The sequence below is a fragment of the Melanotaenia boesemani genome, chromosome 22 (assembly GCF_017639745.1).
Source record: "Melanotaenia boesemani isolate fMelBoe1 chromosome 22, fMelBoe1.pri, whole genome shotgun sequence".
NCBI lineage: Eukaryota > Metazoa > Chordata > Actinopteri > Atheriniformes > Melanotaeniidae > Melanotaenia > Melanotaenia boesemani.
The window spans coordinates 12,649,066-12,665,029 of NC_055703.1; the positions used below are offsets into that span (position 1 = coordinate 12,649,066).

The window sequence follows — 15,964 nt, forward strand, 5'->3', positions numbered from 1 at the left end:
ATTTGGCTTCTGGGAACCGTTTTCATACTTGTTTATTAGTTGTTAAGGCATCAATAAAAAGTATAATGAACATCTATAGGGACTTCTGCCATGTTAGCTTGGCTGACAATAAACTTAAGCAACTATTGTTGTGAAGTATGACACCCTGCTGAAAGGAGTAATGTCAAGTTGTGTGGATTTCACAGATGTAAATTTAATTATTATTACAAAGCTATGACCTTCTCATGGCCTCGTTATGATAATTTTACCTGGACAGGTACACTTCATCACACTGTTACTGTACGAACATGTGACAGACTGACAGACCAGCAATCAGTGGTGGCCTTTAACAGACCGCCTGACAAGCTGAAAGAGAAGAGGTGACAATCATGAAGTCCACAGTGCCAAAGAATCCAGCTGTAAAAAAAACAAAAGACCAAACGCTGATAGACACTAACAAAAATAGGACAGAAAATCATGCACATGAATACTCACAAGCCAGACTAAAGGTTATGGGAGGCATTGTTGACCGATCATGCCTTTATTTTTATTGGCTGCCCCTCACAGGTTTCCTTTTTGCAAACTAATCTCGTCAAAGTTTCTACAGCATCATGCTGGGTTTTTTATAGAGCTCTACCCTGAAATAAACCCATTATCAGAAGGAGCTCGAATGGCATCATGTTACCTAACAAATTGCTGCTGTGCAAATGTTTATCAAATATCTGCTGGAGACCTGGCAAGCCTCTTATAATCTTACCCTCAACACATACACACATGTATACCCACAATGCAAACTGGCCAGAGAATTTCACCTGCTCTTTCCAGTTCTCGCCAACCCTTTTCCTTGAAGCCAGCTTGAGCTAAGTCCTCCTGCTGTACTGGCTGTGCTCTGCTCCAGCCAGGGAAACCAAAAGAGGGTTTTGTTCAGTTGCCCAGAAAGGCATCAGGATCTCACAAGGAAACCTCAGAAAGGGAATACAGTTAGGAAATGGAATGACCACACACACTCTTGCAGATATACTGTCTTTCTGCAGAAGAGTGCATTTAGAATTCTCTGTGTGGTCCAGGATATGGGTGATTTGTCTGTACAGCAGAAGAGCCACGGTGAAATGCCTAGAAGGGAAAGAATATGAGACGTTCAGGGTGTGCAAGGCCAAAAAGGGGAGATATAGAGTTAAAGGGAAAGAATGAGATCATGACACAGTGTGTGTCTGTGTGAGTGTGTAAGAGAGAGAGCAGCTTTGGCCACAGTCTCTGACTTTGACCCACACAGGCTGCCAGTATAGGCAGCTGACATACTGGCCAGTTGCCATGCGAACTCAACGCCTCGGCAACGTGCTGCCTTCCTCGTACACAGCAGCGTCGTGGAAACAGTTACCAGGCGCGTCTGTTTGACTGAGTCAACAGCAGCCACTGGTGGTCAAATCCAGACATTCATTCATAAATATAATGTCCACATATGTGTTGCACATCAACTTTAGTAGTTGCAAGCGTGGAAATCTGTAAGCATAAAAATCCAGTGAAGCATGGATGAATCCACAACTGTGTCCCCTTCCCAAATGCAGATATAACAGGCTATGTACACATTTTGTGCTTTCACCCCTTTGGCTGTACATGTCCTGCAAATACACTAGCAGATATATGCACATAGTCTCACTCCAGCTGAAATAACAGTGTCTCCAACCAGCCAGTAGGACATCCTCTGCTTTAGCAGTCATTAATGCAGAACAGAACAGAACAACCTCCACTGGGCATCCGGTGTCTGAACCAATATCAATTAAATGCCCTAGTTCTTTTGGATTTTAAGGAGGAGCCACATCAAACAGTGAGTCTGCAGATGCACACTGTCCTGTGCTTCATGGGTCATAGAGTCCAAAAGAGGAGAAGAGTGTGTAATGTAACCAGTCTGGCCAGAGGAGGTAGTGTCTAGTCATTGGTCACCGCATGAGCAAGTAAAAGCAGGAGGGAAAAGACATCAAACTTCCACAAGGAGATGAGAAGTGAGGCTGACACAGAGACATTCCTGTTAATATCTTGTAGACTTTCCATTATTGTTTAAAATAAAATGCGGTGCCTCATCTGTACTGGAAGGAATCTCCACAGAAGGGAAATGAGAAATAAATGATTCATATTAGTAACCTATTAACTGCTTTTGACTGTAAAAGGTAATGTGCAGAAGGAGAGAGCACAATGGCCTGTGCTTTTGATCTCATCTACATTAATGGAACAGCTGGTTACAGCAATAAAGCAACATACCAACAACAGGATGAGGTTGTCAGCACTACTCTGCCTATTTTCTGTAACTCACCAAAGAATTAAAACAGCTGTTGTTTGTATTTTGAGGTGACTGAACTGCTGCCATGAAAACACTGCATCACACATTTAAAAAAAATTTGTGACACAATACAAAACTACCCTGACTACTCAAGCTGTGAACTTAAGCACTCATAATGAATTGCAATAATAACTGTAATGATCAAGTTGACCCTTTTACAGGTACCTTGAAAACGACCTGGTCTATCCTCAAATACGTAGCAATCTTTCAGTTAATCATTCCTTCAGCTTCCTGCTTTTTTTTAACTTAAATGTAAATTATATAATGACTTTCATGTTTAGTAGTGTCCACTTGTATATTGAATTTTACCTCTAGGGGGCTCCACAAATGCAAAGTTTCCAGCAGTTGTTACATTCATTCATAAAAAACCTCAGTTTAAGCTAGTGGCATGTTGTCTAAGTCTGTTTGGAAGGACGTTTATTTAAGCAGGTATCGCTTTAAACAAAAGATCCAGATTTCTTGACATTTGACTTTTGAAGCTTTTAAAAAAATCTCTGGGGAAAAAAAATTATTTATTTTTTTATTTATTTTTACTATATCAACCTATTTTTCCTTTTTATTAGCTAGGCAGTTATTTATATGCATTGGCTTATTTGAACACTATTATAAATTGTACTAATTGTGGACAGAATTTTCTCCTTTCCCTTTCAAGAAGGCTAGTCTGGTGTTTCTTGTGCCAAAGGAGAAAAAATACTAAATACTGATGCTCCTTTCCTTAGAATTTAGAGAACTCAACTCATTTTTCTATTATGGATGTTTCTAAGATACTCATACTATTCAATCATAGTCAAGGTCTGATTTGAAACAAAATTCTTCTTGCCAACAATGTCAGAATGTATGCATGTTGCATGGCTTCACATGTTCATTGAGGTCAACAAACGCTTGCAATCTGTTCAGTCCCCCATTGTTGTAGCTTGCAGTCATATTTATATTATTGATATAGAGTTAACTAGTTAGGAAACTAGTTTATTAGTAAATGAGCAAGCAAGCTGATGATAAAATATACAGGAAATGTTTTCAATGTGAATACAATACCTACATTTCTTTTATGTTTGATAGGAAGACAGTGGCAGCCATACATAATCAGATATCAGTGCTGTCTGTAATCTTCATGTGCCTGCAGAAGAAGCCATGTGAGTATATCTTATTTTATTCCCATATATAAAAGATTTGGCAAACAACTACATGCACATGTCAAACCTTTGGAGTCATTCAGGATGAAAATAATGTGTTGAATGCAGACGGATGAGATTACAGTGCAGCACACCTTTCCATGGATCAGGCTATAGGGTGGGGATGTCATGAGTCAGCTACCAGCCAAACAGGCTGGCAGCTTTAGAGGGGATGATGATGTCACCAGGATGAGATGAGGTGCACAGACACCGTTTGTCTATCCACATGCAAGACAGTCTGCCCACAGACATATTTTTACATATTTTTGCATATTTTTACTATAAGCTGCAGGTTTTGGAAGGTGCACAAAAATCAGTCGGAGAGTCAGACACCTAATGCACAGCTCACTCACTTTACTTTTAATGTAGCTCCACCTCAAAGGGTTTAAACACATGGCCTCCTTTTGGACTACACATATATTCTGACTTGTATGCAAAGTCCTGTCTGCATCCTTTACCCCAGTGTAGCCAAATTCTCTTTTTCTCTGTGTTGGATTTCAGAGGCGCAAGGCAGGGAGTGTGACTAGCAGCGTGACAAAACCAAGTGTGATGGCTAAAGGAGGGGGGAACTCAACAGAACTGAATTAGGGGTGTTGGTGCGGCACAAAGACGAGAGTGGCAACTGCGCCTCTCTGCAGCTGTGGGCCTACGTGAGCATCGGCAGGAACGCTACTCTGGTCTCTCCACCCCTCCCTTACTCGTTCCCTGGCACTCTTTCGTCTCTCCCATTTCACCCCCCTTTTTCGCTCATTTGCACCTTCTAATAGACTTTTGAGGTCTCCCCTCCCTCCTTTTGCCCAAATCCTTCTTGCACTGTCTTCTGATTATCTCGGTCATAACTCCCTCACTTCTCTCCCACGTCATGTTGCCAAACGGCATGGACTCGAACAGGGAGGGTTGTGTTGTGTCAGGCCAGCCAAAAGATATCTGAGCCGGTTGGATGGGGAAGAAAAGAGAACAAAGATCTTGTTTCCCACATGCACGCACAGACACTCTGGCCTGAATGACCTAGAAGGGATGTGCATGTGTGGATATCACTGAAAGCAAGTTAACTGATTTTCACGCACTTTATGTTAGCATGCAAATAACAGCATATGCTCACGTGACTACTCCAGTATCTTAAGAGTGGAGGCAAACACTGGGCTTTGAGGGCCAAGGTCAGAGGTGATACGCACAAGACTGAGCAGACTGAGACAAGTGGGAGGAGGAAGAGGAGAGAAAGGAGGAGTTAATACAATGAAGAGTTAAGAGATGTATCAAGGACTGAATACAGTGAAAAGAAGAAAGTTTTTACATTTTAGAAGATGTGTCAAAATGTAATTGTGATTTCAGAGGAGGATAATCATAATATCCAGATAAAGGACAGAGCTGAATGGGCTGATTGTCCTTGTGCTTTTGAGCAGGTGCATTTTTTGGCACTGGATGTGTCTGGTAGGCTTATGCTGTCATCCATATAGACTAAAGAGCAGTGCTGACCTCTACTGGCTGAAAATGAACATTTAAAAGTTTACAAAAACTACGCACATTCAAGTTTTAAGTTCTGTGCAGAAGTATACACAGAACAAATGAGTTTTCCCACTAAAAATAATCTATTATTATCCAAATCATTTATTAGATTATCTCCCTCCTCAGAATGATGTTTCAGGCATGAATGCTGCTTTTCAAATAAAAAAACATCCACATACGCCTCTTAAACTGCACATTCGCCTTCCCCATGTTGGTTGAAGCATATATTTTTCTCCATATTCTATGCTTCTTATAAATTAATCTGTTACATTCATGTTGTCTTCAAAATCTTTATGGGTTTTAATGAAAACTCAGACGCTCATGAATATAGTTTGAGAGGCATCATGTTACCAAATCCACCAAGCATCAGTGAATCAGTTTCTTTTTTAGATAAATGGAAAAAGAAAATGTAGTGAGTATGCAAAAACTAAGAAATAATGCAACATTCTGACTGGACAGATTGTGAAACAGCTAAATTCTTCTAATAAAGAAGTGGGGTTTAAGGTGTCTTGAGAGAGGTCCTTCCAGGTTACTCAATTAAACATAATTTTAATGATAATAAGTAATAATAAAAATTCCTATTTGAGGTTATAGAAGTCAAAATCTAATATCCCATTGGTTGCATGATAATAAAGTGATGTATAATGTAAAAACAGCAGTAGTGTGCTACATTTAAAATGCAAATAAGAACGTTAATTGTCTAAATTAGACTCAACAGGATTTTTCTGAAGGTCTTTTGCTCCTGTTTGTGGGTTAAGGCCACTAAAGTAAGTGTGTTATAAATGAGTTTGTAGTCATTATGTTCTAAGTAATCACTGGGATGTAAAGCAGTGCAGTTACACATACATATATTATTATGCCTGCAAGGTTAACTATGTGAATATCCCACCCAATTCTATAAAACTGCAAGATTTTTTGTCAGCTAGCTCAGTGTGAATAAGGTCACACTGGATTAAAGTCAGTCAAATCTGTCCATGAGCTGTGCTTTTATTTAGTTTAATCATATTCAGGGATTTGATTTTAAAATAGTTCTTCTGTCTATTATTTATTTATCTATTCTATTAGGGGCGGCATGGCTCAGTAGGTGGAGTGGTGGTCCTGTAGCTTAAGGGTTGCCGGTTCAATCCCGGCTGGTCGAGCTCATGTCGAGGTGTCACTGAGCAAGATACCGACCCTGATTGCTCCTGATGGGTCGTGGTTGAGCGCCTTGCATGGCAGCTTCCGCCATCAGTGTGTGATTGTGTGTGTGTGTGAATGTGACGTACAAGTAAAGCACTTTGGATAAAAGCGCTATATAAGTACAGACCACTTACCATGTGTAATACACAAAACAATGTATACAAGAACAATTTCACTTTCCTCATTAGAAAGTTATTTAAAAAAATTAAATGCATGAAATATGTCAAAATACTTGCTTTAAAAGCGTTTGTGGTACAAAACTGAGCCTTGTGCCTCCACTTCAGAACAGTTTAATGTTCTGCAAGATTTAAAAATTTGTTTTCTGTTGAAATTTGTTTTTCATTAATACTGCACTTAGATTAACTTACAAATCAATTTACAGAGGATAGAAGTACACAGCAGAGTTATGTGGTGTACCAACTGAGTGAACAATGGCAATTTTTTTTGTGTGTGTGCATGTTTACCTTTTATTTGACTGCCAATGTTTGTAACAGATTTTAAATCCTTATGAAATTAATTTTTAGTATAAACTAAACTGAAATGCATTAATTTAAACATATTATATCTGAAATAAGACTGTATAGAAAATTGGCACATAGTTACACTGAGGTCTAACCTGTCAGGGATAATCATCTTGGTGAAATCTTGTATAGATTAAAAACATCAGAGGATAATTTTTAAGAAAATTTGTCTTTATTTCAAATGATCTAAAATTAAATAAAACATTCCTGAGCAATGTCCACATCTTGGACAGGCTGACAATTTATTTTATAAATTCAAGTATGAATTTAAAACATTAAAAAATAGACTGCAACAGCATGAATTAATAAATCTGATGAACTGATACATTCCCTAAAGAAATGTTTTACTGAAAGCAGACGATTCAGCATCAACCATAATAATCATCATGTCTTGTCTTAAAATACATGAACACGTGTGTGCTTATAAAACTGAGTTGAACAAACAATTTGAGAAAAGAAATAAATCATAAATATGAGAAATCTCATAAGGAAAAGTGGTAAAAAAAAAAAAGGAAAAATAATTCAATTTTAGATGCATCTTGATTTTCAGAGAAACAAGTCCTCATTTAAGATAGTGCCACTGAGTTGAGAATTCAGAGGAAGACACGAGGAAGGTCATTTTTCTCAGCTTCACGAACATATCCGTAGAGTTTACCAGCTCTAGACAACTGGCGGAAGCTAAGTTTGCCAGGTGCAGAGACATACCACATGACCACACCAGAAGGGTTCACTGACACAACAAAGTCAGTCGAGTCTTTCAGTGCAGCAGTTTTCTCAGTGAAGACATCAATGATCTATGAAAGAGTTTGTAAGATATTATTAGGAGGTATGTAACGATGTCTTATTAAAGCCTCAATACTGTTACATACAACGTAAAAAATGAATGTAAGATTTTAGGTTTAGTGCATTTTTTTACGGTAAAACCTTATAAAATCACTAAAATTATCACTAACTAGAAGATTTCTGAGGAAACTTTTAATAGTGACAGTGCAGCTACTTCCTGTTGAGATACTTAGATGCACAAAAATCACAAAATTTACTTTGACAAAAACAAATTTATTTACATAAACTAAGATTCTGGGGTTAGCTATGAGATGGTTTATTTTGCAAAAGGGGGTGAAGCATAAGTGGAAATTATTTTACTCAATAGTATATACTTATGTTTGCCCTTTCCTTGTTTTTACCTTACCTATCATCACTTTTTCTTCATCTATCTATCTATCTATTACATCTCAAACAAACTCACTGTGCAAAAGTATAATTTGTATTGAAAAAAATCTTTAATTATGCAACACAGGATTGTTTGCTAGGCACACATATTTATTTATTTGTTTATTTTTAATCCATCTGCATGTTTTGTGCAGTCTTTAGATAAAGAAGTGCAACAAATTTAAAACCTCAGCTCCAAGTTTTAAGAGTCTAGGTTAGCATACTCTCCACTTTGGTGTAAATTGAGAGAAAACTGTGAGGTCTGTAAGTATGAAAGGGGTTTAAAACCAAAACATTCAGAATATTCAACAAGGTCTAGACTGTCTGTGGAAAAATCCCTCTTGGCTACAAAAATGTATTAAACTCAAACTGCAACTATGTCAAGAGCACAGAAAAATATGAAAATAACGATTCAGTCAGCAAAAATTTATTTTTTGTGGCTGGTTTAACCTTCAAATTATGTTTCAATTGAGTTACAAGGCTGCAAGGCTTGGATTCAGCTTCCTTTTGTTCAGTCCCAATCTGCTCTAAGGGGTAACATTTTATTTTATTTTTTATTTTTTTATTTTGTAAACATTACGGAATGAGAAAATTCCAGGAGTCATTGCACATATTTTCTGATCAAGCGCCATGTTTTCATTCCTTGTTGTAAGTTTTCTCTCAAAGCAGTGGGTGGTGCCAAAACATTAAATATTTTTATTATATTTGCACTTAATTGTTTTAAATTGCCACTTTTTAGTGAGGCAAACATCCAGTATCCTTCCCCCAAAATAAGACACTGGATATATAAAGCTGAATTAAAAGTTCCTAAATAAAGAGGAGAATAGTGTATAAATTCCTATTAAGTGTACAAAAGCATCTAAAAGACCTTAATGACATACCTTGTAGCTGCCCGTGGTGTAGTTGAGTTTACTGAGTGAAGTCGTGTACCGGTAGGGCATGTCGTCACGGCGACTGAAGAATACTAAAGCACTAGCATTGTTTGACAGGGGACGCCAGAACACCTCAATGCCACTTTTCTCCTGAAAGGAAGAAAGTGATCCCAACATAAGAATGACAAAGAAAAAAAAAAGTCATACCCTTTTAATACAGCTTCATTTTTCCCTCCATCTTAATCACTTTCAAGAAGCAACAAGATCCCTGCAGAAATGCTTCACCTTCACAATTCTTCTTCCCTGGATGCCCATGACATCCTGGTTGATGCTGATGGCCATTTTGTTTTGCAGGATGTTCCGGGCCTCGCTGCTGATGGTGCGGAGGTCGTTGGACATGAAAAGAGGAGCTGCCATGATCGCCCACAGAGCCATCTGAGTACGAGACTGGTCCACACTGAGGCCAAAGTCACCAACAAGCAACTGTGGAGGGCAGAATCACGCAATCAACCATGATTAAAATAAATGGTCAACTTTTAGCTAACTAAGGAAAAAGTACTTCAGATAAATTTATAACACAAATTCCCAAAGTCTGGGATGTTGTGTGAAATTTAAAAAACAGAATAAAACAGTTTGCAAATCTCATAAACCAATATTATATCTACAATAAAACACATGTTATTAATACTAACCCAATAGTAAATAGGAAATAACATGTAGAAAATTGTAGCAGTTTTTATGGAAGTGAAACAAACCATGTCAGGGTCATTCCACCTTCCAGGTCCTGCTGCCGGTCCCAGGATGTCCTGGTTTTCAAAAAACCAGTCGACAATGCTCAGCACACTGTGCCACGAGTCCTGGATATCGTCATAATTACGCCAGAGATTGCAGATCTCTCCCAGCTGAGTGTAATTTACCTGAAAACATCAACTGTTTTCACACTGACAACAGGCAGAAATAAAAACTGGACTCGCTATTCATAGTGATGCAAAATATGAGCCAAATCACTTAGTAAATAATAAACATGCTCATTACACCTTTGGTGGCAAACCACCCTGGTAGGCAGGCCAGCTGCAGGAATAGCCAATGGGACGGCCTGTAGCATTTAAAGCCTTTGACATGAGAGGGTAACCTGCCACAGATGGAGTCAAATAAGGTCAAATAAACTACAGATGAAGAACCTCAACAGGAAACTTATTTTCTGTGTGCTTACCCTGTGCTTGCTCTGCGTCATTGGAGTAACAACCATCAAATTTAAACATATCCACTTCCCAGTCAGCAAAAGTTTGAGCATCTATTTGGATTTTGTCAAGGGGGGTGCCAGGGTAGCCCCCACAGGTGTGTGTGCCCATGTCCCCATAGATGCCCAGTTTCAGACCCCTGTCATGCAAGTAGCGTGCCAGTTTTTGAATTCCTCCTGGAAACCTGAGATGGTAAAATATGGTATTATAGTTTATTTTTTATGACATAAATGAGGCATGTGCACACGTTTGTTTTGTTTGCAATAAAATGTTTTATAGACCAACACATTTAGAAGTTACAGATTACTGTTCGCACAGAGGAACCAAAACATCTGCAGTAAGTGTGCTTGTGCATGTACACAGTGTACCTCTTGGGGTCAGACTGCAGCCGTCCCTGCTTGTCTCTCTCCATGGAGGACCAGCAATCATCTATGTTCACATAGACATAACCAAGTTCCTTCCAGCCATCTTCAAACAGTCTGTCTGCCATATCGATGAACAGATTCTCACTGGGAAGAGGACAACAGTGTTTCACAAAAATCAGAACAACATTTAACACCAGGAAATATTAAGTGGATTAATGCTGCATTTTGGAAAAATGTATTGAGTGTATTGTTTAGTTTAAGGTTACTGCTTGTGTTGAGTACTATATTTTGATTGCTCATGGAAAGAATTAGAATAATAGTGTACAATATTCGTATAATGCTTGCTTGCCTAATGCAGTTCTTGGGGTCATGGTCACAGTCAATGTCACAACGAAAACGCTCCCATGCCAGCCAGCCCATGGGAGGGGTCCTCATCAGTCCATTGTCGAGGGCAAAAGTGGTCACAGAGAGCACAGAGGTGAAGACAAGCACCATAAAATGCATTCCTGCAGAGCACAGACATATCAACACTTGGACATCAAAGAACACAGAAAATATCATACAAAAAGGAAAGGTGTCTAAATAATTAGCATAACGTTCTGCACAAAAATCTGTACAATCACCTCTAACCTGCTGACTCTCACCTGACTGGGTGTGACCACCTGGCAAGTGCTGTTTTTCTTTATGCTGTCAGCTGACTAACTCAGAAACCGGTGCGTCTACTAGACATTACTTTCGAACATAACAGATATTAAAATAGTGGAAGTGAGGTATATCTTCCTGGAAAGTACTTGTGCTATTACTTGTAATAAAACTGCGGCTTTTCGGATTATTTATACAAGTTAATTTGCCCAAATAAATATGACAATTTTCTTCTTGAAATTTTAAAAAGCTAACAGAGTTTTGTAAAATTCATCGTGAGACAGTGAAAAGCATCAGAAGGCAAAGAAGAATCTAAAACACAGACTGAAAGGAGGACGAGGTTTAGACTTACTTGGCTTGGTTTGATGCCGTTTTAACACTTCTGCCGACTTCAAGGAACACACCAAACTGACTGACTCCCAGGATGGAGGAAGTGAAAATCACGTGATGGAGTGGGTCTGTCAGCTGACTACAAAGCAGGAAGTCGAAGAGGGAGGATTCAGCAAACTGCAATCAGTCTTATTTATTTTTATACTAGCTAGTTTTTCTTCGGTCTATCCCGACCTTATCTTTACGAACAAATTATAATTGTAATTGCCATCCTACTGCAAATTTCATCTTCTCTATGACTTTATTCATGATTGAGCAAAATAATTAAGGGTTGCCAGGTAGTGAAAAACCCATCCTCCAGTCTTTCCTTGTCTTCCCTGCTGTCTTTGTAATTAACTAATGAAATCCATGGTATTCAGTCTTGCAGTTACAATAATACGTAAAGTTGCAATAATATGCTATAAACGTAATTTGAATGCACTTTAATAACATTCTAGATAGCAAAAATTTGGCCCGGATCCCGCCCAGAGCTCACAAAAGATCTGGCCCAGGTCTCCATTACAGATCCAAGCCAGTGTCCTTTGGCACTACGGGCCAGTACTAGTGGGGATCTGTTTTTCCAAATCAGGGCCGGAACTGAACTGGCTCCCTGCCAGATGTGGATTCTTAAATTGTGATTTAGCCCCAGATGTGGCCCAGATTGGTCTTGGTTCCGGCCCAGGTTTGGGCCAGTTTCTATTCAGATCAGTCCAGATTTGGTCGACTCCAGGCCAGATCCGGGATGGATGTGTTCCATGAGTGGACCGAGTCCAACCTGCATCCTATCTGGATGTGATGTGGGCTGGATGTTTTTACAGGCATTGAGATCCAATAGAGCAGGAAATTCAAACTCTGGCCCTTGAGGCCACTGCCCCACAGGTTTTAGATGCTTTCATTCTCCAGCATCTGACTCACTAAATGGATCCAACAGTTTGTTCAGTTGTGCATAATAACCCGTTAGTCTAATTTGGTCCTTCACTGGAATAGCTACCAGTGAAAAACCAAACTGTGTTCATGTTGACCTAATCATTCATTTTACAACAGTTTGCAATTAAAACAGTTAGCTTTTCTGCTGCAATGTTTTGTTGGTTAAATAAATAAATGTCCCTGAAGTAAGAAAACTGTGCGATGGGAAAATATACTTTTGTTTTTTGTTGTTGTTGTTTTTTTTGTTTTTTTTTTTTTTTTTTTTTTTTTTTTTTTTGCTTGTTTTTTTTTTTTTTTTTTTTTTTTTTTTTTTTGTTTTGGGGTTTTTTTTGTTTGTTTTGTTTGTTTTTTTTTTGTTTGTTTTGTTTTGTTTTGGGTTTTTTTTGTTTTGCTTTTTTTGTTGTTGTTGTTGTTGTTTGTTTTTTGCCTTTGTGTTTTGCTTTGCATCCATCGGGAGGCGCACTGGTACAACAAAAGTTCGTTCGATTTCTTTTAAATAGAGAGGGGGGAAAAGAGAAAAAAAATCAAAATGTTTAAAACAGCAGTTGAGTTTCTACAAAACCTGCAAGGATGGCAAAATTGCAAGGTCCTGTCATTCGTAATTTTATAAATGATTAACATAAATAAACACATAGTTAAGAATTAATGTGCGCGTATAGCCTACTATATAAACTTAAAAATGGCTGCCATACATTTATTAATTCATTCATTGGTTTGTTCGTTCATTTTCCCCACAGACATTAAACGTGACGTCGCCGAGAGGAGGAGCTTATGAGCTTCTTGAGCGGCGTACAGAGAAGGAGACATGGCAGACACAGGTCTCGGTAAGATGATAGCGTGACCATCAGGTGCACAAGATCTATTCAGTTAGAGAAAGCAGAGTATGACATTATTAAATAACATATCGGGTCTCCATACAGCTGCTGTCATGTTATGAGCATGAACAGTTCGAAATGTAATGAACGCACCAGTCAGGTTACACGACTGCTATAATATTAAAATAGACTATGACTTACAATTGCGGGTTGGGGTTTTTATTTATTATTTGTTTATATTTTGTTTCTTTTTTTTTTTATTGCAGAACATGTTTTATGTTACTGAGATGTTCTGTTGAAATGCTTGTTGTTTTTTGGTAATTTAGACAGACTTCCTGGTTTTAAGTTTCAGCATGCAGCCGTTCAGAAGTTTTCACTTTCACCTTAAAGTGACAGTGTGTGAGAGGTAGATAATGAATAGAAGTAGCCTTGTATGGTAATAATATAGGAACATATGAATAATTACCCCTGTATTGTATAAACATAATTTAAATGTAATCTTAAGCATTTTAAATAGTTTGAAAGTCAGGGAACCTCAGTCCTGGTCCTTGAGGGCTAGTGTCCTGCAGGTTTTAGAAGTTTTCCTGCTCAAATTAATCGTAATTAGCCGACTTCTGCAGAGGTTGACATCAAACACTGTACAAGTCTGAGACTGAGTCAGGTGTGTTGCAGCAAGGAAACTTCTAAAAGCTGCAGGACATAGGTCCTGGAGGACCAGGATTGATCAGTGTACCAAAAAGGTAGCTACAGCTGTCTGCTAAAAGCTGGATAAAGGAGAAAGAATCCCACTGAAATCCTCATCTTGGTCCTCTGATTATCTGACAGTTTTGCCATATGTTCACATCTATGTTTACAAGTGCTTATGTAGGTTAAAGAATGAAATCGTTTTGATTAAAATAGAGATAACTGTACACCAAGCTAAATGAACAATATCTTAAAACCTTACAAAAATAAAGTAATAAATTGCAACCTAGAATCTAATGAAAAGCTAATGAATTGAATTTGTGTAAATGGTAAAATATCAGTTTAAGCCTAGAATTTTAATAATTGCATTTATTTTCAGTGACAAGTAGCCTTTGTGTTTTCAGGGGCTTTCTATGTGGGGAAGATGATCCTTGGAAGTGCAGCAGCTGGTTTTGTGTTTGGAGAAGCTGCTTCCTTTGCAGTTCAGCCCAGTCTGACTGAAGATGTCACCCTGCTGAATGCTGCAACTTTTGCTGCTGGCCGTGCTGGTTCCACAGGTGTCTCAGTAGTGACAGCATGCCTCGTGTTCACCTCAGTGCTCTTGTCACTTGGATGTGGTTTCCTGCTCGCTGCCATGGTGATGAAACTATTGACTGCAGCCGGAATGAGGTTGCCATGGTTAATAGAGGTCACAACAGGCGCATCTGTTGTGATGGGCGCTGTCATCACAGGAGTGTTGGTGGGCATCCTTCCACCGTGGATCTACATTGCCGCTCAAGGTGCTCTGGTCCTTTTTGTCTACTCATACTCCAACATCAATGACATGACCACAGCTCTGTTAATCATCTTCACCACATTATACCTTAGTGTTGTCTATGGACGGATGGGTGCCATAGCTGGATTTTTTTGTATGGGACTCACCATCTCAGTCCTCTGTGCCCTTCGAAAGACCCTGACCGAGCGGTTGACACGAAGATCAAAATCTAAAAACGGATGCAGACTGTTGGAGAGGATATTTTTCTACTCTGTTTTTGTGGGGATTCTGGGATTTTCTGTTGGCTTAGGGGCAGGTGAAACAGGAGAGGGGTCAGAGGCGGAGGTGGTTTTGATGCTGCAGTCAGTTGTTTGGGTGGCATCTCTGTCTGCAGGGCTGCTAGGAGCTGGTCTGGGAACGGTGTCCATGGTTGGGTTGGGGCCAGAGGCAGCTGGGAAGGTCGGCGTGGGAGCTGCTATCATAACGTCAGTGGCTTTAAGAGTCATTCAGCATCAGAACTCCTTTCTAAGGGCAAGAGGCTGCACAGGAGCAGCATTAGGGGCAGCTACAGCTGCAGGGGTGTCACTCGGTGCTGCAAGTGTTGCAGCCAAACAAGCATTTGGGTCTAGAAATTCAACTTTAGTAGTTTTAGGATCTGTTGTTGTCGGTGTGATTGTAGCAGTGAAAGGAATAGCACTGAGAGTAACTTTGCTAACTACATCAGAACTTATAACAATCACACTTGTTGCAGTAGGGGCATTTGTTCTGGGTGCACCAAAAAGCCCATTCCACACTCAGGTGAATCTGCAAAGGGGCCTTCTCATGGGGACAGAGCTAATTAAAGGAATCGGCATGGAGACGGTCACCGCAGCAGCAGCACCTATCGGAGCTGGGGCGCTTGGGGCTGCAGCATTAGGCACTGCGGCTCTGGGGACACTAGGGACTGCAGGAGTTCTGGTGGCTATAGTGTTAGCTCTGGGAAGTGTCCTGAGTGGCATGATAGGAAAATCCTCGCCATCAACAAATACACACAGAGACTGATGAATGACCGGCAGTAATACTTCCATTACTGGAAGATTACACCAACAAAATGTTTGTTCATTACATGCTCCTTTAAGTTGTGCATGCACAAAAAAACTGGTATTTGTGTCACATGCATGTATTTTTGTGGCCACAAGTTTGGAATAAAAAGAAAAAAAAGATTAAAAATTGTGGATATAGCTCAGGGTTTTTTTTTGTTTGTTTGTTTTGTGTGTGTGTGTTTGTTTTGTTTTTTGACTATGCACTCTGCCACATTTCCCAAGACATGACTTCTTCATCATTACTTTGTTTCATCTTAACAACAGTAACAGCAGATCTGTTTACTAAAGGAAGGGGCGGGATTAAGATGAGAC

At 39.3% G+C, this 15,964-nt stretch overlaps 2 protein-coding genes across 3 annotated transcripts; one reads left to right on the plus strand and one right to left on the minus strand.

Annotated features, from left to right (window-relative positions):
- Nucleotides 1–6,509: 6,509 nt before the first annotated feature.
- On the minus strand, nt 6,510–11,485 carry naga (N-acetylgalactosaminidase, alpha). 2 transcript variants are annotated; one of them, XM_041976015.1, is made up of 10 exons: nt 11,374–11,420; nt 11,024–11,098; nt 10,729–10,885; nt 10,383–10,523; nt 9,987–10,198; nt 9,811–9,905; nt 9,529–9,690; nt 9,059–9,256; nt 8,783–8,923; nt 6,510–7,486 (listed from the first exon to the last, which is right to left on the minus strand). In XM_041976015.1, exons 3-10 carry the CDS (start codon nt 10,881–10,883, stop codon nt 7,286–7,288), a joined length of 1,305 nt encoding a protein of 434 aa, XP_041831949.1. In that variant the 5' UTR covers nt 10,884–10,885; nt 11,024–11,098; nt 11,374–11,420; the 3' UTR covers nt 6,510–7,285. The 2 variants fall into 2 exon arrangements, with proteins under 2 accessions (XP_041831949.1, XP_041831947.1); XM_041976013.1 differs by lacking the exon at nt 11,024–11,098 and having other exon boundaries at nt 11,374–11,485.
- A 1,569-nt stretch (nt 11,486–13,054) lies between these two features.
- Nucleotides 13,055–15,779, plus strand: LOC121633772. Its single transcript, XM_041976010.1, has 2 exons — nt 13,055–13,141; nt 14,221–15,779. Exons 1-2 carry the CDS (start codon nt 13,123–13,125, stop codon nt 15,609–15,611), a joined length of 1,410 nt encoding a protein of 469 aa, XP_041831944.1. The 5' UTR covers nt 13,055–13,122; the 3' UTR covers nt 15,612–15,779.
- The last annotated feature ends 185 nt before the right edge of the window (nt 15,780–15,964 follow it).

Excerpts from the sequence above, each read along its gene's own strand:
- naga (XM_041976013.1), bottom strand. The coding sequence starts at position 10,883 with ATGCATTTTATGGTGCTTGTCTTCACCTCTGTGCTCTCTGTGACCACT. Across the intron at positions 10,524-10,728 it reads GACCCCAAGAACTGCATTAG|TGAGAATCTGTTCATCGATA; the intron begins GCAAGCAAGCAT and ends TCCTCTTCCCAG. Across the intron at positions 9,691-9,810 it reads AGGGTGGTTTGCCACCAAAG|GTAAATTACACTCAGCTGGG; the intron begins GTGTAATGAGCA and ends TGATGTTTTCAG.